The 24900-nt window shown below is 39.0% G+C and overlaps 1 protein-coding gene across 1 annotated transcript; it reads right to left on the bottom strand.

Moving 5' to 3' along the window:
- Positions 1-256: 256 nt before the first annotated feature.
- Positions 257-23714, bottom strand: LOC128940220 (ATPase family AAA domain-containing protein 2-like). The gene is made up of 17 exons (XM_054285463.1): positions 23654-23714; positions 19823-19921; positions 18677-18755; positions 17743-17911; positions 17412-17527; positions 13816-13990; positions 13157-13245; positions 12676-12835; positions 11415-11505; positions 10667-10972; positions 8842-8935; positions 7275-7458; positions 5524-5709; positions 4295-4430; positions 3941-4059; positions 1561-1689; positions 257-295 (listed from the first exon to the last, which is right to left on the bottom strand). The coding sequence occupies exons 1-17, from the start codon at positions 23712-23714 to the stop codon at positions 257-259; spliced, it is 2232 nt and encodes a 743-aa protein (XP_054141438.1).
- Between the last annotated feature and the right edge of the window lie 1186 nt (positions 23715-24900).

Raw genomic sequence — 24900 nt, forward strand, 5'->3', positions numbered from 1 at the left:
GGGCATGATCTACTTCTGTAATTACCTAGTTGAATAAACTTGGCTTGTTTTGTTCCTCATACTCTGGCATTATATTGGTCATTCCACCAAGTGTCACTGGTTCAGCACTCCGTTATGTCTGGTGTCAGTTACATACTTAGCTTCTTTCTTCTCATCTTTTTTCCTATAGCTGTTACAATTAGTGAGACATGCTAAATATAACTTATCTATTTGGGAGCCATATATTACAGTGTGTCAAGTACATTGACGCCAAGTATCACAGCCAACTCAGGGCTGCAATTTCTTTCTTCATTTCCTAATAACAGAAAAAAAAAAAGACAAATTAGAAGTCAGTGCAAATACAAGCCTGAGAACCCTGATAACTTCTTCATCAAAAGAATCAAGAATCTGTACATATGTGTTAGTGATATTTAGCCAATACATGTGCTACCACCATCACAATTCCTTTCTAGCCCCACTAGCTTCAAACAAGTCCTTAGGCACTCAAAGCAGAGAGTAGGCCAGAGAAACTGCAGGGATCTATCTCAAGGAACAATGGATCTCTATCAAGGTGCTTTCTACAATAAAAAAGAATACAGTTCCTGAAGAGCTACTACTGAAAGCTGGAACTAAAGCTAAAAGTAGACACAGAAAATGAACAAAAAAGTCAAGTCCAGTCACAAGAGCCCACAAGCCCTGGTATAACATAAACAAATCCTTCCTCATACTAAAACACATTATTTTGCTAGATGAGAGAAGGGCACATTTTTCAGGAATGGTCTCCTTGGCTAAAGAGAAGAGGCTTCCTCTTTTTTTTTTTCTTGAGGCAGACTTAGAAGCATAAATAATTTTACGTAATTTCATGCATAAACATCTGAAAGACAAATGGATTCAAGGATCTTAAAGACTGAATACTCAATCTATCTAAAACAACTTAATACTGAGAATGCCTGCCTGGGACCATGGATGCCTGTGGAAGATTTCTGCTGAGCTCCACAACTCGGAAATACTCTCTCAGTGGAGGAGATTAGAGAGTTGGACTCAGTAGCATCAAAGCATTGTAGGCAGTTCCCCACATATCATATTAAAGATGCTTGAGCCATGCCAAGTTAAAAAGGAAGTCTATCGAGCCTACAGAAAATACTGAAATTCTTGTAATGTTTCATATTTAATTTCTTTTCAAGAATGGAATGAGTGCTATCCAAGTGTTACCCTATGCGCCTGCCTGCCAGGGAAGAAATAGGAAGTGGCAGACTGAGAAAAGTGCTCTCCTTTCACAGCCCCCCATCCTCTTTATAGAGCTGGAAAAGTTCTTCAGAAAGACTAGTGACAGATAAACTGGTTTGAGAGGCCTGTGTAGGTAAACCCATTGCCTTTTTCTACCAAAATTACCAACAATTATGCAAAATTCAATAATGGGTTTGCAATATGAGTAGATGTCTTCTATCCAGAAATGAAAGTCTTGTAACACAGGCAACTAAGCAGTAAAGAGTGATAAATAATTGTGAGCACATACATAGGCATAACATACATATACATAATACCATGTGACAGAAAGTGCTATAAGACAAAAACAATTACCTCCACTAATTTGGTTTTGTCTGGATTTTCCCGCTGTTGATAAATGCACATGCTAAGAACAGAATATAGTTTTGCCATGCTCGATATACTGACATTCTCAGTTGCTGTGACGACAGCATCCAACAATTTCTGAAGACAAAAAAGTGGAAACTACAATTCAGAATAGGACAAGGTATGTCCTACTTTCGTATCTTGTGAAATAAAAGTGGCACTTTGGAGAGCTGATTAAATATCTCACAAGATTTAACTGGAGAAAACAATTTCTCACACTTCAGACAAAAGGAAGGTTTAAAGTTCAGACAATATTTTCTTACTCATCAATCTATGACATCAATGATCCTAACTGCAGATCAACTGCCTCCAGAACAGAGGGGAATGACACAATCCACTTTGTTATAGAGTAGCTGCAACTGAGAAGCCACGGTTGTATTTCATTAGAAATGCAATACAGGGCCCTGGAAAATATGTCTTTGGAAGACAAGTTACAGATCTTCCAGGTACAGCTGTGCCAGCTGGAAATAGAAGCTCCTTAGGTGCTCACCCCTACCCATTAGCTGGATGTTACTGTGCCAAACACCAGCCAGCTCCTATCTTTCAACTCAGAAGTGGATGAGCTAGCAGAATGACCGCCTGTAGCAAATTGCCAATCTGGCATACAGTTCCTTCTGTTGTGGAGATGTGAATGTGATAATCTGTGGAAATGCAACACTACCAAGCCAGTGGCACCACTGCTGTCCAGTAACTCTGTGTTGTGTGAGGTTGTGAAGATATAGCTTAAGAAAGCAGCTGCATCAAATGAAAATATTACTGCCTCACAGCTGCTTGCCATTAACTCAGCCCTTTTCAGATTAGCTAGGACAACATTTGAGTATTTCCCTGAACTTCACTCTATCCAATGTGCAGCTAGGAGGCACAAAACCCACACAGCTTTCAGCTGCTGCAAGCACAACACGTAGGACATGACAGCGGTGCATGGCCAACATCTCCAGTGAAATGACCTCTAATTGCTGCCACACAGGTGAGTGCATGCTTTTCTATTTGTTCGTCAAGTTGCATGCCTATTACCAAGCAAATAAACAAACAGAAACTGCCACTAATCAAACCAACTTAACAAACCCAAACAAATAATAAAAAAAATCCTATCCCATACAAAACCAAGCGGATATATTTTGGAGGTTCACGCAGCTTAATGACTTCAGTAAAGTTCCAATGAGGTTCTCTGGTACAAGTGTCAAGTTCCAGTGACACTCATGTTAAGGAAATAAGTTTTCTAAACAGACATGTTTCATGACTGTAGCTTTCTCCTCACAGCTGAAAAATATATATAAGCTGAAATATCTTACCCTTTCTCCAGCTGGAAATAACTTTGGAGCACATGCTATTAGCACTCTCACTCTAGAAAAACCTATGTGGTTTCTCTCTATATGCAGGCAGATGTGAACAACAAAATCCCCTAAAATTTGCTTCCTTAGGACACCAGCCTTAGAATGCTAGTTTCACTTCTACAAACTATGTCACAGTTTAAAAATGTGACAGAAATTGTTTGGATAAGCCCCTTCATCAGAGGAGATACCACTCTGGTCATATTATCCCCATACAGAGGAAACATCCAAACAACATTCCCTTTCTCAGACAGATAAACACTGGCCTCCTCTGCTTTGACCAAACTCCAGGAGTTCAGCCAGCAACTTCCCCAATTTTCGCCCAACCAATACTCCCTGAAAGTCAGGTCCTTCTTTTATACCCTCTCCAGTTCAAGCAAAGGAACCTCTTTTACCCCCTGCAGCTAGGCCCACTTTTGACCCTTTCCCCAGCTATAGCCTAGGATAACAACTCCTCTCCTATAGGGGATTATAAAAACCTTATAACTCTGTAACTGTAAGAACGTAAAATTCTAACACTGGATTTTGAAAGAATTCTGCAAAAGTGGGTATTAGTATTTTATCCAGGATGTGCTTTAGGTCAACTGGCTAACTTCAGGTTTAAAGCCATAACAGCTAAAAACCAAGGTCCTTTTCTGGTTCCAAATACATGAAAACATGCAAACAGAAAAACAAAACAACCTTACCACAATCCATCATAAAAACTGCATTAATAACTAACAGTAATAGAAGGTTGTCATTGGGCTATATTAAAATCTAACAAGCCCTTTTACATTAAAAATTAGGACGAGAACCCCATCTTCTAAAATACAGCAAGAGCAGCAGTTTACACCAGCTGCAGAAACAACTGTCATAGTCCCTTACAGGCTGAATTATTTCACAAGCTATATATCCCTCTCGTAAATTGTTTGAACTGGCATTGGTTAACAACTGACTTAATTCACAACCATAAAGAAAATGTCCTACTTCAGTATTAAAAAAATTGAAGTTAGACTTACTCTGAGCTCAGAGTAATCTACAAACACTCCTCGTTTTAGAATTTTCATTGCTTTCTTGTCCAATACTTGTGGTTGCCCATCCACCTGAGAACATCTTGCAGAAGGGTGTGCCTGTGAATCTGGAATAATGTAAATTTAAGCCAGGATTTGTCTTAATGTGGAAGAGAGTATCAGCTAAATATCCTGTACCTGAAATAGGGAACCTCTCTGCAATAACAGAGAAAAATTTTAGTCAATTCATGGTGCTCAAATGCAAGTACATGAAAAATGATTGACAGAGAATTATCACCAAAGCAAATACTGCATTAGCTGTTAACTTACAGCAACAAAGTTGTATAGGTAGAAAATCCTTACCTGCATTGTTTCTTGATGCAGGGGGTTCAGCAGCTTGCTTCATAATCAAGTTCTCATAAAACCCTCTCCTTTCAGCACAGGTAGGCCGCGGGATATTGAAAACTTCTTCACGATTAGTATTAAACAATGTTTTTATCTAGACCATGAGAAGAAAAGAGATTTCAGATATAAGGCCACAAAGACTTTTTATTTTCTATTCCAAACAGATGAGTGTATTTCTAAATTACACTGAATACTCATCTAGATAAAACAAGCTTTAAAAGTCAACTTCTTGGCCTTAAAAGGCTGGATTCCCATAGCACTGCAGACTAAAATACCTTCTCTAATCAACCTTCTCAAGTTTAAGATCCATGAGAAGAAGTATGATAAACCAATCAGAAAGGGGTGACATTTACCTCCCCAAATACTGCTTATTGTACATTTACCCAGCTTGATGTCCTTCAGCTTGAATATTTATGACAGTTATAGAGGGAAGAGGCAGGGATTGGCAGACAAGTGACAACTTTTGGTAATGTGGGATTCTTGGTTTTTTTTATTTTATTTTATTTTAGAAGGTACTTAATAATTTTATAAAAACTTTGCTACTTATACAAAACAATCAGAGCAACATATTAATATTTTAAACACCTTCCTTTAATGAACACTCTCAGATTCTAGAAAACACAGCATGTGTTCTTAATTAATTTCATTAAGAAATATAACTAAAAATTGTTTTCCAAGTTGCTTAAACAGAAGTTTGTCCTTAGCTTTTTAATTTGCCAAGTTTCCACCCAAATGAAGAAATTGATTTTTTGTGAAATAATTTAAATTAGAAATTACATTCTATCACTAACAGTATGACCACAGCACTTTATCAGTAAAAATGTTTTCAGAAAAACAATCTTTTTCCGAGCTATCTTTCAAGCACTGTGTATTCTTCACTAAGTACACACCAAACCATCTCAAAGCTACTGAACTGGCTGTCTGAAGTGTATCTATATGTCTGTCTAGTAAGCACAAGTGTGTGAGAAGGGAAAAAATGTTAGGTCAAAGTCAATCTCTTCACTCAGAAAACACTTTAGACAAATGCTTTCAGCATTTTTTATTCTAAGAAAATTTTAAGAGGTTCTGGTGCCTGAGTAATAACAGCATAAATTGGCTTAAGAGCAGCAGAGTACTCCAGCATTTCAAGAAGTTGTAAATTAGCAAGAAACTGAGTAACAAAGAAAGAAAAGTATTGGCAGAAATACCTCCTCAGGGAGATCTTCATGTGGCACATCAGATGTTGCAAGGAGCAAAACTGGAGCAAAGTACGGAATGTTATTCAGCAATCCTGTAAAACCAGCTTTCAGTGTAGGTCCAACAGCCTCCCACCACGAAGAGATTTGTGGGATATAAATGATACTTGGTGCTGTCCTTTGAGCTTCCCTTATCAACTAGTAAAATGAAAGCTTGGATAAGAAAATTGCATCATGTAGAACAGGCCACTGAGTAACTACGTATCAGTCAGACTATCTTGTGAAATAGGAGCGCATAAAGCCAAGACATCAAGACAAACCAATGAATGAACAATTCCTTAACAATAAGGTAACATTTTCACTTTGAGTCAAACATAGACATTGCTATGCAGACAGAAACAGAACTGAATCAGATTTCAAAACTACTTAGGGGTAAGGTAACTCCTAAAGAGCCTCAAAACTCAGATGATGTGATGATGTGCCTGAAAAATCAAGACTAATCCTTCAGCAAGATGTGTTAGCCTGGAGAAATCACTACATAACTTGTGCCTGCACCATTTCCATTTCAGTTCATTTGCCCATACCCATGTTAGACTGGAGCACAGCCTGAACAAAGACCTATGTGAAAAGATAAGGGCTAGCACAGTAAAATAAGACTGGTCACAAATCATAATTTCAAGAACATTTGAAACATGTAAGAGGTCACTCATCCTTAGCCTGCCTGAAGAGCTAAATCGCTCAGAGCCTCTCATTCCTCTCATTATCAAAGCATCCACCAGACCAGATGATGTGCTTTGAAAGACCACAAACCACTGCCTACAAACGGCACTTCAGTCACAGAAGAGGACACAAATTTACTTCATGAGGGAAGTGGCAACAGTGCTTTCACATGGCAAATTTCTCCATGCATCATTTCAGAGTGATAATATGTAGGGAGTCCCTGTCACAAATGTGTGATATATCCGTGCAGCAGTCAGGGTATTTACATAGCCATAGGTGCAACCATGACATAAAAAAAAGATAATTGCTCCTCCTGTATGGCAAACGAGTATCCAGTCACATGATGAGTCTGTCCTGACTTGTACAGCTCTAAAATGCTGCTAATAAAGATAAACATATTTTAATACAGCAATGCCAAGTAATTAAATTGATTTCCTGCCTAAAAGTAAAAAAATCAAAACTGCAGTAATCTGCTAATATTTTTTTCCTAGTTAAGGGACACACATCAGTTTGCACATTTAAGCATTCCATTAATTGGAATGCTTTCATTGCATTTCACTGCAGTAGTACAGACTGCATTTGTATATTCAAAAAAACTTCTTTTCACAAAAACTTTGGCTGCCTTACAAATACAATAAAAAAAAAGGTTACAAAAAGTGCATGACACCATCAGGGTGATGCAGAGCCAGCTACTGGGAGCAGAGAGACCTAAGAAGTAACAAAACCAACTTTCTGCATCCCATAAAGACCAGCAGGATCACTTGCCACAAAGAGGGGCTTATTAGCAGCCCCTCCCACCTTCCCAAGCTGCTAGCAACATCTTCCCTCTTTCATTTCAAATAGAAATGAAACATGGCTATGTAAAAATCTCCTTATTCAGTATCATTCCATCTACAAGAAAAGTGAATTCTCAGACAAAAGTAAACACATAACAGCAAATTCAAATCAGGCCAAGTCCATTAACAGTGATTTGTGCTTATGTTACTAGCTTATATACAGTTCAAGAATCCTATGAGAACAACAGCAGCAGCAAAAAAAGATACCTGTGAACACGTTTCTTCCTGTGATGTGGTGCTAACAAACAAGGTGGGTAGATCTAGTGTATAAGCTGGAAACTTTTCCAGGGCATGTAATATGGCAGGTGCCAAATCAAAAGCCTGCCCACATCCTGGCTCTTCAACTAGTAAGAACCGTGGCCTGAAAGATGTTGGCTGGTAAGAAGGATTTCTACAACAGTAAGAAGAAAACAAGTTTAAAAAAGTGTGATGAAGATGCACAGAGATGTTAAATACTTTTCCCTTTTTTTTTTTATTTTGGTAAATATGTTCCATGTTCCACTAAATACCACTAAATAATGAGCTGCTCTGTGATTCTGTGATCAAGAAACCAGTCTATTTATCAAAGTCTATTTTCTCAAAAACTGGTATCACTCCTCTGCTAAAACATCCTGCCAGTTCCCAGCATGTCTATTATTCCTTTGGCTGGGTTAATTAACAGTTCTTAAATCCCACAGGGGGAATGTCCAGACAAACACACACAAAACAGCCGGTCAGTAACCTGATAACAGGGCAAAATAACAATTCTTACAGCTCAAACCAGTCTGAGTCTCTTTACTGTCCATACACAGCTTGTCTTGACTTTAAGTGAGATCTCTACACCTGTCAAATTTAGCTAAAATTTGGCCACAGTTCCTGGAGATGGTGGGAAGAAAGGGGCAAAACCACATTTCTAGGAAAAAAACAAATGTGCTTAGTGAAATACATTATATGTATCTGAAGAAGAACATGACTTGATTGCTTAAATTACAGCACTACACTAAATATGTGTAAGATTTATATTAATTTTATTCAGTCATTCTAGTTGTTTCATCTTTGTCTTGGACATTAATTTCCTAGTCATCTTGCTTTACTTGCATGAAATACACTTGTGAAGAGGTTTGTGCATTTTCCCACCACATTACTATTGTACCTTTACTTGCTGAAGTAAAAGACCCTAGAAACCTAACCAACCTCAACAAGTCATATTTCCCGGGCAGCACAGCCATAGGAAGGGAGAAAAATATCTGACAATAATCTATTTTTAAAGCTATTGGACTACACGACTTCGACAATTAAAATGTCAAAAGATCACAAAAAATCAGTAGGGTAAAGGTAAAAAATGGAGGCATCATTTAAATTTTTCTCCCAGTGATTTAACAAACCACTTCTTGATTTTGTTTCTGATACATAATTTGCTATTGGTTCAACCATCTTGGAAGGTAAAAGATGGCTACATAAATCCATGGAGGTTTTTTAAGCTAAAAGGACAGAATGAGCATTTTTTGGGTCTTTGAAGGAATACTATGGATTAAACCAGCTTGCTTTAATGGTATGTGAACCAGTTTGACTTAGTAAAAGAAGGCTGGGCTGATCTGTTTTACAAGTTGGGGCACTATAGTCAGAACAGTTAGATCTAGTACCCAGCTGGATCTTCATGGTTGAATTCTTGCAAATATTGATCACCTCTCCACACACTCTTAACTCCTTCATCTAGCAGCCCTCAAATATTTACATAACATTTTACAGATGCAGCCATCTCAAAAATGTCACCATAAAGAGGACAAACATGTACCGGCTCAAAGTGCGGAATTCTGCCTTTTTGCTCTCAGGCTTCTTTTCAGAGGCTGATGGTGAGTCATCATCATCACTGTCAATCCCATAGCTCCCTAAAATAGTATTTAAAGACAAGAGAAATTTGTTATCTTTACTGAATAGTTCATATTTCGCTCTTGCTTTAATACACCTTTGAAACCAGTGTTGGAAAACATTTCTCTTGCATTTTGTTATTTGAATGCTATTATCTGAGGGGTACATCCTACCACAGATCTAAGGGCATTGCACAAACTTATGCAAAGCTGTCCCATGTCCTATGATTTGCATCAGGTATTATCTCTCTATTGACAAACACTTGGGAAGTTTTTTCCTTAGAATGAAGATGATCAGGAACAATTTCTGTAGTTGTTAGGCATCAGAAAAACCCTTCTCCTCTCATTTAAGCATTTATTTACTATATTTATAATAACTATTGATTATATCAATGGACAAAGTTTCAAAAGTTTTCAAAGGGTTACAGATGTCATTTATCTGGACTTCTGTAAAGTTTTCATTTTCATCATTCCCCACAGTGTCCTTCTCTTTAAATTGGAGACAGATGGATAAGTGATAAGTGGACTATTAAACGGATAAGAAAGTGGTTGGATGGTCACATCCAGAAGGTAGCAATCAATTGCTCAGAGTTCCAGTTGACATCAATGACAAGTGGTGTCCCTCAGGGGTGCCTACTGGGACTAGTGTTATTTAATATCTTCATTAATGACACAGATAAGGGAATTGAGTGTAACCTCAGTAAATTTGCAGATGACACTAGGCTGAGTGATGCAGTTGACACACCTGAAGTAACGGATGCCATCCAGAGGGACCTGGACAAGCTCAAGAACTGCAACAATGGGAATCTCATGAGGTTCAACAGGTCCAAGTTCAAGGTGCTGCACCTCAGTCAGGGCAATTCCCATTATCAACACAAGCTGGGGATGAATAGATTGAGAGCAGTCCTGCCAAGAATGACTTAGGGCTGCTGGTGGCTGAGAGGCTGGACATGACCCAGAAATGTGCTCTTGCAACAAGAAAGGCAATTGTGTCCTTGCCTCCATCCAAAGCAGTATGGGCAGGAGGCCAAGGGAGGGGATTCTGCCCTCTGCTCTGGTGAGACCCCACCTGAGGGCTGCATCAGCTCTGGGGTCCCAGCAAAGAAAGGACATTGACCTATTGGAGCAAGTCCACGGAGGGCCACCAAGATGATGAGAGCAATGGAGACCTTTCCTATGAGGAAAGACTGGGAAAATTTGGTTTGTCTAACCTGGAAAAGACAAAGCTTCAGGTTGACCTACTTTTGAATTTCCAGTACCTGAAGAGAACCTACAGGAAAGATGAAGGACTCCTTACAAGAGCATGTGGTGGGAGGACAAGGGGAAATGGATTCAGACTAAAAGAGAGTTAGTTTAGATTGGATAATCGCAAAAAATTCTTTACTCTGAGAGTGGTAAGGCATTGAAACAGGTTGCCCAGAGAAGTCATAGATGCCTAGTTCTTGGAAGTGTTCAAAGCCAGGCTGGATGGAGCTCTGAGCAACCTGGTCTAGTGGAAGGTGTCCTTGTCCAAGGCAGGGGGGTTGGAACTAGATTACCTTTAATGTCCCTCCAATGCAAATCATTCTATGATGCTACAATTTGGAAAGAAGTGCCTCATATGTGAAACCTTAGATCCATCTCTGAGATTACAATGGGATGTGAGCTACTGTCAGTAATTGGGGGCTCCAGTAGAGAACTTAGAGCTCTCCACTGACACACAGCTCCCACTCTGCACATGCAAAGTATAACAATTAGATGTTATTGTAATACCTTGAGTCTTCAGTGCAAGCTTTGCATGGGGAAATGGTCTCTGCAAGGCTTGTAAAATTCTTTCCAAGGTGTTTTCTAACAGAGGCTTTGAAATAGATGGTAGTGCTCTCCCAGGTGAAGCCCCAGCTCTCTGTGATGCTGGAACAATCTTCTGCATGGCCATGGCAAAATCCTTTGCTGTTACTTTAATGGATCTGGCATCTATCTTCAGTCTTTTGTCACTTTCATGTATCTGTGGATAGCGGCGGCGCAAAGCACAGAGCCCAGCTTCAACACACAAGGCTTTAATATCAGCACCACAGAATCCTGACAAACAAAACAAGAACCAAATGTTACATCAACATATATTTGTGTTATATAGGTTAAAAACTGCCTGGATGGCCTGGCCAGGAGTGTTGGTGAATGATGCTACATCCAGTTGGCAGAGGGTTCACTAGTGGTGTTCTCCAAGGCTCAGTACCGAGTCCAGTCCTTTTTAATATCTTCATCAATGATGTGGATGAGGGGATTGAGTACACTCTCAGTAAGACTGTGGACAACACTACGCTGGGTGGGAATGTTGATCTGCTGGAGAGCAGGAAGGCTCTGCAGGGGGATCTGGACAGGCTGGATCAATGAGCATGAGGTTCAGCACAGCCAGGTGCCAGCTCCTGCACCTCTGTCACAGCCCCATGCAGTGACACAGGCTGGGGGCAGAGCGGTTGAACGCTGGCCAGGGGAAAAGCACCCACACTGCTTTCAAACTCACCAACACATTTCTCAGCCAGGTCTTCAAGTATGTTGTCTGACGGCTTCAGGGTCCAGTCTCGTGTGTGAATTTTGAAAATTTCTAATCTTGCCTAGAAACAAAATAGTTGCATTTAGTTTGCCTTAAGTTTTCTCTTAAGAAAACAACCACAACACAAAACCCCCAAACCTCTCACAATAGTACTTTTGTCTGCTAAACTTCTAAGTATTTTAAACATCAGTTATTAATACATTCGTTGCTTCTTCAAGCAGGAAATTTAATAATTCTTAAATTCTTACATCAAACTCTTGTAGGAGAAAAAAGGCAGGTGCATCTTCCATAAAAAGTGAGTTTTATAAGCATGAGACCTAATGATTTTGAAGAACAAATTGTAGTAAAAGCCTCATCTGTAAATGGACATTTTGCATCAAAGAAAATTCTCTCAAATTTAGCAAAATTTCACAGTGAAACTTAGCAAAATTTCACAGTGAGGTTTCAGTAGTTCGTCAAATTTGCTTTTGTGCCAGTTGATTCAAAGAAAACAGTTCTATTTAAAATTGGTACAGTTGCTACCAAGAACAAAAACTATGACTCAGACTACTGTCACTCATCCAGAAAATGTCAAACATGGCCCATTATCATCTCTGATCCGAGCAAGACTTTCAGTGAAGTATCTTCTGGTTCACAGATTAATAATGGCACACTTCTAGAATTCTTCCACAGCAGGGAATTGTGTATTAGATCTGTTTCATGGCACCTTGTCTCTTGTCCCTGAAAGCACATAGATACTGTATACAAAGGTTTGTGCTAAATGCAGTGTTTCATGCACTTTTGCTAGCCTTCAATACAACTAGCCTTTTATCTTTGCTCCAAAAATTGCCAAGAAATACCAGTGATAGTCAGAGAAAAAACACAAAGGCAGGGTTACAATTTTGTGCACCATCTCTCCCCCAAACATCCCCATCCCAATATTTTTGTTGCTATAAAACAAATTTCTTCATTGCTTAGCTATTGCCACTGAACTCAAAGTGCTGCACCTGTGCAGTGTACTTCATATCTTTGTCCAAGAGAGAAGTAACTACTTGTTGACATCATCTTACTCCTATATATGTTCAGTACCAGGTTTGCCCTTCACAGTACAATGGAAAGTCTCCAGATGTCCCTCTTGTGTGCAAGCTGTACACTACAGATGGAGACTTGCACTGCTCCACAATGCTGCCTTGTTACAGGGGGTTGGTACAAAGATGGACTTTGTCACATAAGACTGATTTGAAGTTCTGACCTCTTTGTTTGGCAAGTTGAAGCGGAATTCTCGTTCAAAGCGCCCAGGTCTTCGTAAGGCAGGGTCTATGGAATCCAGTCTATTGGTCGCTCCTATTACCACAACCTCTCCTCTGCTGGCTAAGCCATCCATGAGTGTCAGAAGTGTCCCCACAACAGAGCTAACAGAAAAACATAATTTTCGTTCACTGGTTTAGTAAATTTTCTTGAGTCCCACATAACCTTCTCCAGTGATCATTCAAAAATGACAGGTTTCTATTGACAAGACACTGATCAGTGAAAGAATTATTTTAGTACAGCAAAATACAGGTAAGGTAACACAGACCTTGAACTGATATCAAGCTAAGTGAATTGTTTCCATTTATTGTTTAAAAATCATCTGAAATTCACCAGCACTGAATTACTAGTTTTCAGGTAAAATGAAGGTGTCACATCAAGATAAACAGGTTGTGGTCTTTTCACAAAGACCAAACATGTCCTACCTGTGAACCTGATCTTGCTTGCTGGACCGTACAGGAGCAAGAGCATCGATCTCATCAAAGAAAATAATTGAAGGTCGCATCTGGTAGGCCTACAAATAAAACACAGGAACACAGACATCAGGAAAACATTACTACTTGAAAGAGAAGAAAGACATTATGGTTGGAAAGGCACTGGAACTAGATTTTTTTAATCAGGGATCTTATTAATTAGCCTAATGTGAAACAGCAGCTTGTCAACAGAAAACAGCAGCGTGTCAACCCACTGAGACTGGGTGACAGGAAACAAATCATACCAGATTTTTTTACTGCTATTTGGCAACCACGAGGACAGGGCTCAAAGTTTCTGGAAGTGACTTCCCATTACTAATTTAAATGAACGTGTGCATCTGTTTCCCTGTCACGTAAAGCTACCATCTCTTGCTTCTTGAGACCATTTTTATGACTGAGTTGTGTACATGGTGAAGGGCTTTTCAGGGTGGTGGTGATTTTCTTGTTTGCTTTAGTAATCTTTTCAATACATCTCAAGAGACTCCACTGAGAAAGGGAACACTGGTAATCCCATTTCAGTGGAAGATTACAAAACATGAAAAAGAGTGAGTTCTTGACCACAAAAAGTTAGCTACAATTCCAACAGAACACATGGCATATTTCAACCTTACCTGCTCAAACACTAAACGCAGCTGTCGTTCAGATTCTCCTACCCATTTACTCATGCAGTCGGCAGCACTTCTCATAAAAAAGGTCACTTTCCTGTCACCTCTGCTACATTCATTAGCAAGTGCACGAGCAACCAGGGTCTTTCCAGTACCTGGTGGACCATAGAATAAACAGCCTCTACAATTTAAAAGAAAGGATTTTTTTAAAAATTCACATAAGAAAAAATGTAATGGCAAAGTATTTATTTCAACCCCCATCCCTAAAATACACAACTCTGCACTCCTAGGCTGAGCACTTCATGGATATTTTAGTAACAGCTGAAGTGTGAGAAAAGTCAAAAGTGTTCCTACACAATTCTGCAAGACAAAGGAAACAAAATTAATGAAGAGAATAATGCAGATGTACAAAAAGACAGTAGCATCCCAGTTCTGACAAACCAACAGAGATGGTTGCAGTAGAGTGAAGCAAAACAAGAGCAAATTTCCAATGCAGAATCTGAGACTGAGCTATCTTAGGAATCATCAGTTCATTTTTTCAGAGATAAACTGCATATTCATTCTTGCTTTCATAAAAGTCGAGATTTGAGAGCAAAGCATTTCATTCCCCCTTAAAAAGCTTTGAGTTGCTGGATTTGGTCTCCCTTTGCTGGTGATTAAGGAAGAGGAAGTAGTCTAAAAATGGGAAGGTATTCTGCATTTCTGTATTTCCATCAACTAGAAGAGTCAATGCACTGCTGCTTCAAGAAGAATTTCAACGAATAAAGAAGCAAAACACAGATTTTCTTTTGTTTGTAATACTTTTAAATTCACTGGAAGCAAATAATTTAAAGTCCTATTTCAATATACCATGAGCAAAGATACATAAAGCCAATGAATCTCCAATAATTTCATTTCATAACACAGAACTGGCTTAGCTGTGTAAGAAGGGGACATGTGGAGGGATACAATGTAAGAAAATAGTGCAGGAGGTAGTCTCACACCTGAGGAGCTGAAGCTGTACTAATCACCAAAGATTAGGAACAGGCCTGCCCTTAATAGACCACAGCTGTGTCCCATAAGAAGTGAGTGCTACAAAAGAGTGGTTTAACTGGTTGAGGAGGGAGTTGGAGTTTGTTGGTTGTGTTGTGAAGAAGAGTTAGTGCTGTGAGGAACTGCTCGTGAGAAATCACCAAGAAGGCATGGCAGCTTTGCAATAAGATGACAACAGTTGGTGAGACTGATTTGATTCTGACATAATCCTGTGGTGATTCAGGTAGAGAACTGTAGAGAGAGCAGTAAGGAGGTGATCCTGCGGTGGTTTGGGAAAAAGGACTTAAATATTAAACAATGTGATCCCAAGGTGATTCAGGAAGATGGCTGCAGACCTAAGAGAAATTAGATGGTGGAGTCAGGCAGACCAAGAGCCTGAGAGCCTAAAAATCCAGATGAGCTATAGCCAGGCAGACCTGAGAGCCTAGAAGTCTGGACAATGTATGGGATACCACCCCCAAGAAGAAGAGTGCTGGATATGAGGAGTGGACGCTACACGCTTTGCTTGTTTGGCGCATTGGAGCAAGCCCTGTGGCCCCTGCCAAGGTATGGCTGCAGTCCAGAGGGGACCCAGGACGGTGCCAGGCTCCCCCTGAAGGGCAGTGTGTGCAGCAGGACACAAGAGTGGCACCATAGAAGTGGCAAATGGCCTGGACACAGCAGCAGCAGCCGGTGCCTCAGCAATGGCATGGCCCCTGAGGAGCACAGGGGGAGGTTTGCTCAGGTGCTGCTGCATGAGCACTGGAACAAAAGCAACATAGAGCTCTGAGAGGCAGAGTCAGAGCTGCACAGACAATATGTAAGAGAAGCCTCCTAAAACTGTTTAGTGGCCATCTCCACAGCAACCCAATGTCATTTGGGATTGGGCTGTAGGGTGAGATGCAGCCGGAGATGGAGCCCAGCATAGCACTGAGAGCAGCAGGGGAGACTGCCTGGTCCAGACCTGACAGATTTTGACACCTGGAGCACAGGTGAGCCGCTGGGGACACAATGGGAAATAACATGTCAAGTGAAGAACAGATTGTTTCATCTACATGGAAAACAGAGCAGGGCAAGAGAGGCTTGCAGTGACCAACTAATACAACAAAAAACTGTAAAGGGAAGAAGAGAATTATTAAAACAGCAGTTGGAACTGGGGACAGAGTCGCTCTATCGTTCAGTATAGTGTATTTGTTTGCTGATGAAACGTGCGTTTTGTTTGTGAATTGCAGCTATTAATGTTCAATTGGGCATAAGTGAAAAAGTTTATATTCCATAAGCATAAGTACACCTGACAGATACTGGACTGATGTTGTTCAAGTTGTATAGCTATTGATAAAATGATGTAACTGTTGATTTGTTACTATCCTAATATATATAGCCTTTAGCTTATTCTTGTGAGTTGCCTTATGAAGGTATACAGCTATTGATACTGTCAATATTCTAGAAGTGTAAGTATAAGAGTTTCTGATAATATGTAATGTAAGTTTGAGTAATGAATCAAGGTCAGCACGGAGATGCATTCCAACGTTAAATGGAAGTTACGCAAAAGATGATTGTACTGGGTTTACTGTCTTTTGCAAAGGGCCCTGCAAAAGACAGTAAACACAATGTTCGTTTATGAAAAGCCTTAGGTTGATGCTCTAGACTGTGAAAAGCAAAACTAAATCAGAACTTAGAAACATATGTTCCTAGTGACGTGTTGGCTGAATATTTGTATACAGTTAGTCCTTAAGTGAGATATGTGAATATGTTATAATATCAATTTACTCAAACATATCTTTCCAGAGATGTTGCAACTTTGTAATTAAAAGAAAAGGGGGAATTGTGGAGGGATAGAATGTAAGAAAATAGTGCGTAAGATAGTCTAGCACCTGAGGAGCTGAAGCTGTACTAATCACCGAAGATTAGGAACAGGCCTGCCCTTAACAGGCCACAACTGTGTCCAATAAGAAGAGAGTGCTACAAAAGAGTGGTTTAGCTGGGTGAGGAGATGTTGGAGTTTGTTGGTTGTGCTGTGAGGGGAGCTGCAGTTTGTTGGCTATGCTGTGAAGAAAAAGGACTAAGTGTTATGAGGACCTGTCCATGAGAAATCACTGAGAAGGTGTGGGAGCTTTGCAATAAGATGACAACAGGCACAGATTGTTATTTTAGCTCAAACATAAAAAACACTGCAAAGTTCTAGCTGCAAGTCCCATCAATTGCAAAACTAATACCTGAAATACTTGAGGAAAAAAAAAGAGTTGGTGTAAGACAAAACTGGGCTTCCACAAAACAAATTACAGTCAACTAGCAGCAGATAATGCCCTCCTACTCACAAACTGATCAAGTCCACTTGCATGCCAGACTCTAAAAAAAAAAAATAAATCTCCAACTCCATCTTTTAAAGACTAGTTTTGACACAGTAAATCTCTGAACATACATATATACTATATTCTATCCTTTCTTTTAAGTTACTTTTTATTAGTGCCTAAAAGAATCGTAAACACTGCTGAAAACTTTGAAGCATAGAAACATGTTGATACCCCAGCTGGATATTCTCCTGAAAATAACTGAGTTAAGAACTTACAGTTTTAAATGGTGTCTCTTACCTTGGAGGCTTAAATTTCAATATCTCAAAGACGTCAGGATAAAGCAACGGCAAAATGACCATCTCTTTTAAAGCTGAAATGTGGTCAGAGAGACCACCCACACCATGAAATTGCGCCTAAAGACAAAGTCAACAGAACACATGTTAAAGAAAGCTGCAATATCTATAAGGTTCCATCACAAATTAGATGTCAGCACAAAGAAAATGTTAGTGGCAATTTGAAATTGCTTTAGAGAAAACTGTAAGTCAAAGGAGCTGCAGAGAGCCCATTACTGGAAGCTTCCATAAATACTGCAAATGTCCCACTGACACCATGAGGTAAAAATACTTACTGAACCATCTATTTGCATTTGCTCCACACCAGCCAGGCTTGCTCCAATTTTCAAGTGATCCTTGTGAACTTCATTGAAGTTGCCTTTCCGAGTTGCTTCAGTTTTTATGTGATCATTCAGAGGTCCCTTTATTTGGAGCTCATCTTTCTGAGAGTTGGCTGAAGGAGACCTAATTTGAATTAAGGAAAAAGAAAAAAGTGCTTCCTAATTTATGATGCAGTTAGATAATTTTTGATTTTCTAATGATAACAAGTAAATCCAAAAGACCTTATAAATGAGCATAAACTTCCTAAATAGTTATGCATTCCAGCAGTTTTATGTTTAATGGCCATGACTAAATAAACAACTTTAAACTGAGCTAATTATTTTAACAACTCTTAGCACTTACAAATATGAGTATTGCAACTTATAATTTAGAATTTCATTAGGCATTTTTCTTGTTTAAGGATAGTTTTATAAAGAAATGTGAACTCTCTTGAGTGATTGAATAAAAAATCCATTTAAACTTCCATACAGGCTCTCCTTGTAAGTTGTCCTCAGTTTTAATAAATTGTACCCTTCAAGATTAAGTCTTAAATCTTAATTTGTGCACTCTTCAAGTCTAAGATTTTCAGAGGGACATTATGGCTTCCATTCCAGAAAAATGAAATTTCAGTTACACAATCTTAGCCACAACTCCCATTACCACCTCATTAGTGACCAAAAAATACAGCATTTTCAAATAAAATCTAAGGACTAGTAAAAAGGATGGCCTCCCCTGCAGTGTATGTTTTCCTTATACCCTCAGACTACTACAGTAGTAATCTGCAATTATATTAATCTCTAATTATCACCAGTCCAAAAAACCTTGAAAGTATTATTCAGTCATATGAACAGCACAACACATATCAACAGCAGTCTTATAAAGGAGAACTATCATAAACCATACACCAACCTTTTTGGTTTTTTGCTTGAATCTCTCTCTTTGACAGGTGGAGTATGGTTGGACGAGCTTACGTTACGTTTTCTTACATCTGGTAAAAGCAAAAAACTTAGAATTTGTTACAAACAAGTTTGAGGGAAACCAGGATAGTCAAAGGCAGAAAATGGGACATGTATTATCCATCTCTAAGTTCAGGGAAAGTTTCAAGGAGGGGATGTTGGGTGGTTTAATCAGTGCACAATAGAAATAAAAAGACACACCTGATTTTTAAGGAAAATTGAAAACCACAAGAGTAAGACTATTAAATCTCTTTGTTATTTTTTTAAGCATAGATAGGTAATTTTTTAAACTGAAAAGCAACAATAAGGACACCAAATTGCAAGGAAAAAACCAGAATGCACGCAGGATACATGCATTCAATAAAATTTACTGGCAGAATGAAGTAAGAAATATAGAGAAGTTGTGTGCATGTATTTTCATTTAGAAATAAAAAGGAAACCTAAATCAACAACCCCTCACTTTCATACAAGAAATTAGCTCTCAAGAGAAACTGTATAATATGTAGTATTGTACAACATACTGTATTGGGTCTGGCTGGGATAGAGTTAATTTTCCCCCCAGCAGCTCTCACAGTGCTGTGCTGTGCCTTGGTAGCTGGAAATGTGTTGAACACACTGGTGTTTTGGCTACTGCTGAGCAGTGCTGGCACTGCATCAGGGCTGTCTCCCCAGCATTCCACTCCCAAGCAGTAGGCTGGCAAAATCCTGGGAGGGGGACACAGCTGGGATAGTTGACCCAAATTAACCAAAGAGATTTTCCATACCATGTGACGTGAGCTTAGCTATAAAAGTTAAGAAAAGTAGGAGGAAGGAGTAGTATTTGTTTTTTAAAATGTTTGCGTTCTGGAGCAATCACTACACGTGCTGAAGCCCTGCTTCCCGGGAAGTGGCCAGACATTGCTTGCTGATGGGAAGTAGAAAACAAAACCTCTTTTTTTTCTTTGTTTGTGCACAACCTTATTCTTTTGCTTTGGTGAACTGCTTTAACCTACAGATTGCCTTCCATCTTATTTTCTCTCCCCAGTTCAGCTGAGAAGCGAGGGTAACAGAGCAGGTTGGTGAGCACAGGTGTCCAGCCAAGGCAGCCCAGCACACCTACTTTCCAAGGGAGATTCGTAGCGCTCAACAGCTTTCCTCTGCCGGAAGGAGCGGCGCAGGCCATCACCTTGTCTTCCTTCACTTCCTTCTGGTGAAACCACTGCACATCAACACAGTGGTAAGTTGCGTAAGTACTGTTGCAAATGTGATGTATTCAAAACACACTATATGACACATTCCCACCTGTCCACAACTTTTTATCTTGTAAGCATTTCAGAAAAACAAGTGGATTTTCTTTTTCCTCTGAATACCTGTTCTAAGCTCACTACTGTACAGCTCTAGAGCTTGTAACGGCAATAGCAACATAAATTCTTTAATAGGTGAAAAACAACAAGTAGTTCAGCCCATCTCAATTGTTAAAGACAAGGCTTTTGGCTAGAGAGTAGTCAAGAAAATTTAAAGCAGAAATAGCCTGCAATGCTACCTGGATCATCAGGATTTTCATTGTTAGTTCTTTCCATATTGAGGCTTTCCTAATACAGAGAAACAAGAAAGATCAGTCAGAATTATGCAAAAAACCTGTGGGCATATTTGGTATATATATAGTAACATTTTCAAGGCACTCTATATACACAAAAGATTGAATTAGGCACAAGAGGAGAGAATGGGAGCATCTCTCTGGTACCCAGGATTAACAACAAGTATTTCTGCTCTAAAATAGGGTTTAGTACATGTGATAGTTAAACACTTCACCAGATGCAAAAAATTGTGCATCATTAATCCCAGGTAAATAATCCAAGAGTGTAGCAGAATCTAGGACAAAGCAATTCCTAGCAGGCAAAAAAAAAAAAAATCATCCTGGTACTTGGGAGATGATAAACAAAGTACTGTGGAAAAATCTGATTTCATTAAAAAACAAACAAGGAAACAAACAAACCAAAGAAAACATAAAGGAAATCACATCTAAACAAAAAAAGACCTATCAAAGCAGGCTATGAAGATGTTCAAAAAACAAAGCACCTGTCATTCAAAACGAGAATGGACTAACTTAATTGAGGAAAACTAAGAGGGAATTTGGCTGCTGAATATAATTTTAACATGAGTTCCTCTCACAGCAGAGGACTACTTGAGCTCACAGGCAAGGCTGGCACAAAACCAAACACAGATACAGCACTCATCAGTTTTTAGTAGGATTTGAAGTGAAATCTCAAGCCCTGAAACAGCTATTCATAAGCAGAGTCCATTCAAAAGTCATAAGGCAATTCAGAAAGCATAGTTTATGGCATGTTTGCAGCATTTCGCTGCTATTTTTGAGTTTCTTCTGAAGAAGATATTCCTTTACCCTTAGAGTGTAGAGATGTGCCATGACTGTAAGGTATTAAACTATAACTGGAGAGCAAAAATAAATAGGTTTCTAGACTAAACTGCGCTTTGGAAGAGGTTTGTTGAGCTAAATTAAAAATACAACTAAATAATTCCTCTACATGAAATACCCTACAAATCTTTTCCCTGTCATCCACTTTTTTGCAAGACTGCTTCTGAAGTACTATGATACAGAATTGATATGTAAGAACAAAGATAGCCAGGTACAAGAAACGTCATTGAAACCAGCACACATGATCATATGATGTTTCAATACAGTGTGCACAAAGCAAGTCTTTGACCTCCAGCCAAGTTTTTCATCACTACATAAAATTAGGTCCAAAAGTTCATTTTTTTACAGAGAGATTTAAGAACAAGTGGTTAAGCATTTGCAAACATGCGCCATTTTCAGGTCTATTTTCCCCTCTTGCTGAGCACAATAAAAAAAATCTAACTTAGCAATTTAAAAATGAATTCTGAAGATCATATTAAGATAACAAAGAAATTATGGAAGTTTGTCATCACAGTTAGGTTGGTCTGCATGACGGCATTAAGTCATTTTTATTTCACAGCCTTCCTCAGACAGCAGACTCACAGAGTGTGTTGGAAGGAAGTGACGAGGACCATCGACTTCAATAAGATTGATTATTCTTCTTGTAACTGGAATTAAGGTCTTACACGGATTTTCTATGATTGTATATGGTGGAAAAAACGTCTCATTGCTGTTACACTTTGCAAGCCTTTCTGAAAACAATGTCAGTGTGGGCTTCACAAAGGGAATTAAGATACAGACACACAGACAGAAACACTAGTACTGCTTCACTTTGTATCCAACTTTCCACCATGTCTTAACTCGACCTGGCATTACAAAATTAGTTTTAAGCATGAAAGAAAAATTAATTAAACATCAAGATGCTTCTGATGCAAGAAAACTGATTTAGAGGAAAAGTTAAATCTACTCAGTCACAACATAAAGTCACTGTTTTGGAGCACAAGAACCAGCCTACACATAACAGAGGCTCAGGTGTGATCTCTCTGCAACAGGCAATCCCAAAATGAGGACACCAGCAGCCAATTAAAACTTCACTGTGCTCAAATTCTTTACACATGAAACACCTGCTAAATATATCCTTCTGAACATACTCTCAAGTCTTAAACAACCTCAAGAACCTGTTGCCAAAAAAACCTCAGGTTCAGAAGAGCTTGGCTGCAAAGTACAAAGGCCAACACTTTATATAAACTAGCACTTTAACAATAATGACAGGACATACCCATGCAGGCAGAGTGAAAGAGAGGGACCCTATGTGCCAACTGCAGCGGAATGTTTACAGGAAGGCTGAGAGGTTGCTGAGCAACAGCCCCTCGCCAAAGTTCCAGCCTTGGCCACACCCAGTCCTAGTAGGACTCTGCTGTGGAAAGTCCCACTTGCAGCCTAGAACTTGGCAATTACAGAATCTTGGAAAGGTTTGGGTTGGTGAGAACCTTTAAAGATCATCTGATTTCAACCCCTCTGTCATGAGCAGGGACCCCTTTCACTTGACCAAGTGGCCCATCCAAGCTGGCCTACAACAGGGCATTCACAGCTTCTGAGGGCAGCCTGTTCCACTGCCTCACCACCCTCACACTAAAGACACACGGTACATGTGGTGGCACCTTGGAAAGTCTCAGCTCAAACACATTTATCCCTTGCTGCCAGCAACAATACCTTTTTCTGTTGTCAAAAGACAGGGAAAATCCCTAGCCAATATTATGCACAAAGCCTTGCTAATAGGGCTAATTTAAGGAGCTCTGCAAGATGATGAAAAATCCTAGTCACTTTTAAATCTGCCAAACAAAACATTGATTTGTAGTGGTGTAACTACTTTGTCAAGTCTGCAGCTTTGGTGGACCTCAAAATCACCTTTTCTTCAGCTTTTATCCCAACCCATACTACAGAAAGTATAATGTGATACTGGTTTCATACTAATTTTTTCCATAAATACAAATGAACTGGCATTAATTCTGCTACTCGCTTTTAATTCATTATTAATTCAGTTTCATGTTATCTGTTCCATTACTTTTTCCAAGGAATTATGTGACACTGTCAAGTCTATAATTTCCTGGTTAATTTCTTTTATTCTGTTTAAATATTAGCATGTTACCCTTCCTTTGCAATGCAATCCTGAAATTTCCCCTGTGTAGCAAGAGTTACTGAAAATCGACAGTAACAGTCCAGCTCTTCAACAGTGCCTCTAAACCTGTAGGATACGGCTTATTCAAACCTGCTCATTTAAAATGTTTCATTTCCTGTTCCAAAGTAAAAATAGTTCCTGAAGCAGATACAGCTCTTATCCCTCCAAATCAAGCCAGTAAGAATGGGAATGCCCAGAATCCCCCATCACTTGAAATAAGTCATAGAAGACAATTACAGGAATAACTTCTGGGATACAGAGGAGAACACCACAAGTGAATGCTCTTTGACCTGTTAGTTGTTAAAACACAGCTGTTTCTGGTTTGGCATATGTGGAAACTGAGATATAGGGAACCTTACCAATATCCACAGTGCATGTAGCAAACACAAGAGCAGAAGTTGGGAGGTCGGAACAACTCATGGCCTAACAGCTACTGGCTGCTCCTCATACATCCTTCACTATTAACCTAGAGGTTCCAACCAAATATCACCACATCAAAGCACAAAACATCATGTACGGCTGTTCACTGTTAGCTGTGATTCCATCTTTTTATTGGAATCACAGTTAATATTAACTATGAAAAGGAAAGTAAAACAAGTAGTTGCTGGGGTTTTTCTTTCTTTGTACAATTTCTGGGGTTTGCCTCAGCGATTTTTTTTTTGTAACATAGTCAGCACATGTGGAATAGGCATGATGTATAATTGCAAGTAATTTTTTTAATAATATTGATAATAATTTTGTATTTTACATTGTCTTTTTAAGAAGATAAAGGACCAAAAAAAAAAAAAAGGCAATGCAGACATACATACACATATTGTGTTAGAAACCTAGAAAAACATATAGGGAGATTAAATGTCAAAATGGACCAGTCAGTACAATATTGATAAAAAAATTATTTAATTGTTGTAAGGCTGAAGTTCTGAAACATGCAAGCATGCATAAGCATAAAAGAATTATGAAGTCAAAGACAAAAAAAATTAAAAATGTAAATAAATGTCTGATACAGTCTAGTAATAAAAGTCACACTTCCATATAGCATTTTCTGGGATATATTCAAGTAGGAAAGCAGCTGAGACCAACTGAAACAAGCTATAATGTTAAAATATTGATTTGCTTTTGACCAGAGTAGCTAACATGAGTTATAAATTTGAATTCTATTCCTTTATGCTTACTGCTTGGAGATGTGGAATGAGCCAGCAACAATAAGAAATCTTTATACATTTAATAGTGTATTTGCTTCTTTGTGATTTAGCATTCTGAAACACTCAGACAAAAGAAAATCTGCATTAGGAGAACATCAGTGACTCAAATTCAGGGGATGGGCAATACCATATCTGGGATTGCTTTTATGATGCTAATTCAGCTCAGGTGTGTGAGTCCCTTTCCAACAGGGGTCATTTAATACGAGCATTCTTTTTCAGAAAATCCTGTCTCTCTTGGATCTGGGAATAAGTCAACATTTGTGTTGAAGAAGATGCTAAATGTGAGGTGGCCAATCCCTCATTTACTGTAGAAGAGGAGGAATTTGATGTAATGAATGATGTAGCACTTTAGGAATTGAGTATTGCCCAGAATACACATTCATCTTTCTCTATAAAATTCCATG

This window comes from Melozone crissalis, unplaced genomic scaffold, assembly GCF_028551555.1.
Source record: "Melozone crissalis strain CALT ecotype California unplaced genomic scaffold, PUWL_Pcris_2 ptg000002l_1, whole genome shotgun sequence".
Classification (NCBI taxonomy): Eukaryota; Metazoa; Chordata; class Aves; order Passeriformes; family Passerellidae; genus Melozone; species Melozone crissalis.

What these genes read in the sequence shown, in the direction of transcription:
- LOC128940220 (XM_054285463.1), bottom strand. Translation starts at nt 23,714, where the DNA reads ATGAGTTGTTCCGACCTCCCAACTTCTGCTCTTGTGTTTGCTACATGC. An exon ending in CTACGAATCTCCCTTGGAAA is followed by an intron (nt 18,756 to 19,822) that starts GTAGGTGTGCTG and finishes TGCTTTTACCAG; the next exon opens with ATGTAAGAAAACGTAACGTA. An exon ending in GAATTCCGCACTTTGAGCCG is followed by an intron (nt 7,459 to 8,841) that starts GTACATGTTTGT and finishes TTACTGTTGTAG; the next exon opens with AAATCCTTCTTACCAGCCAA.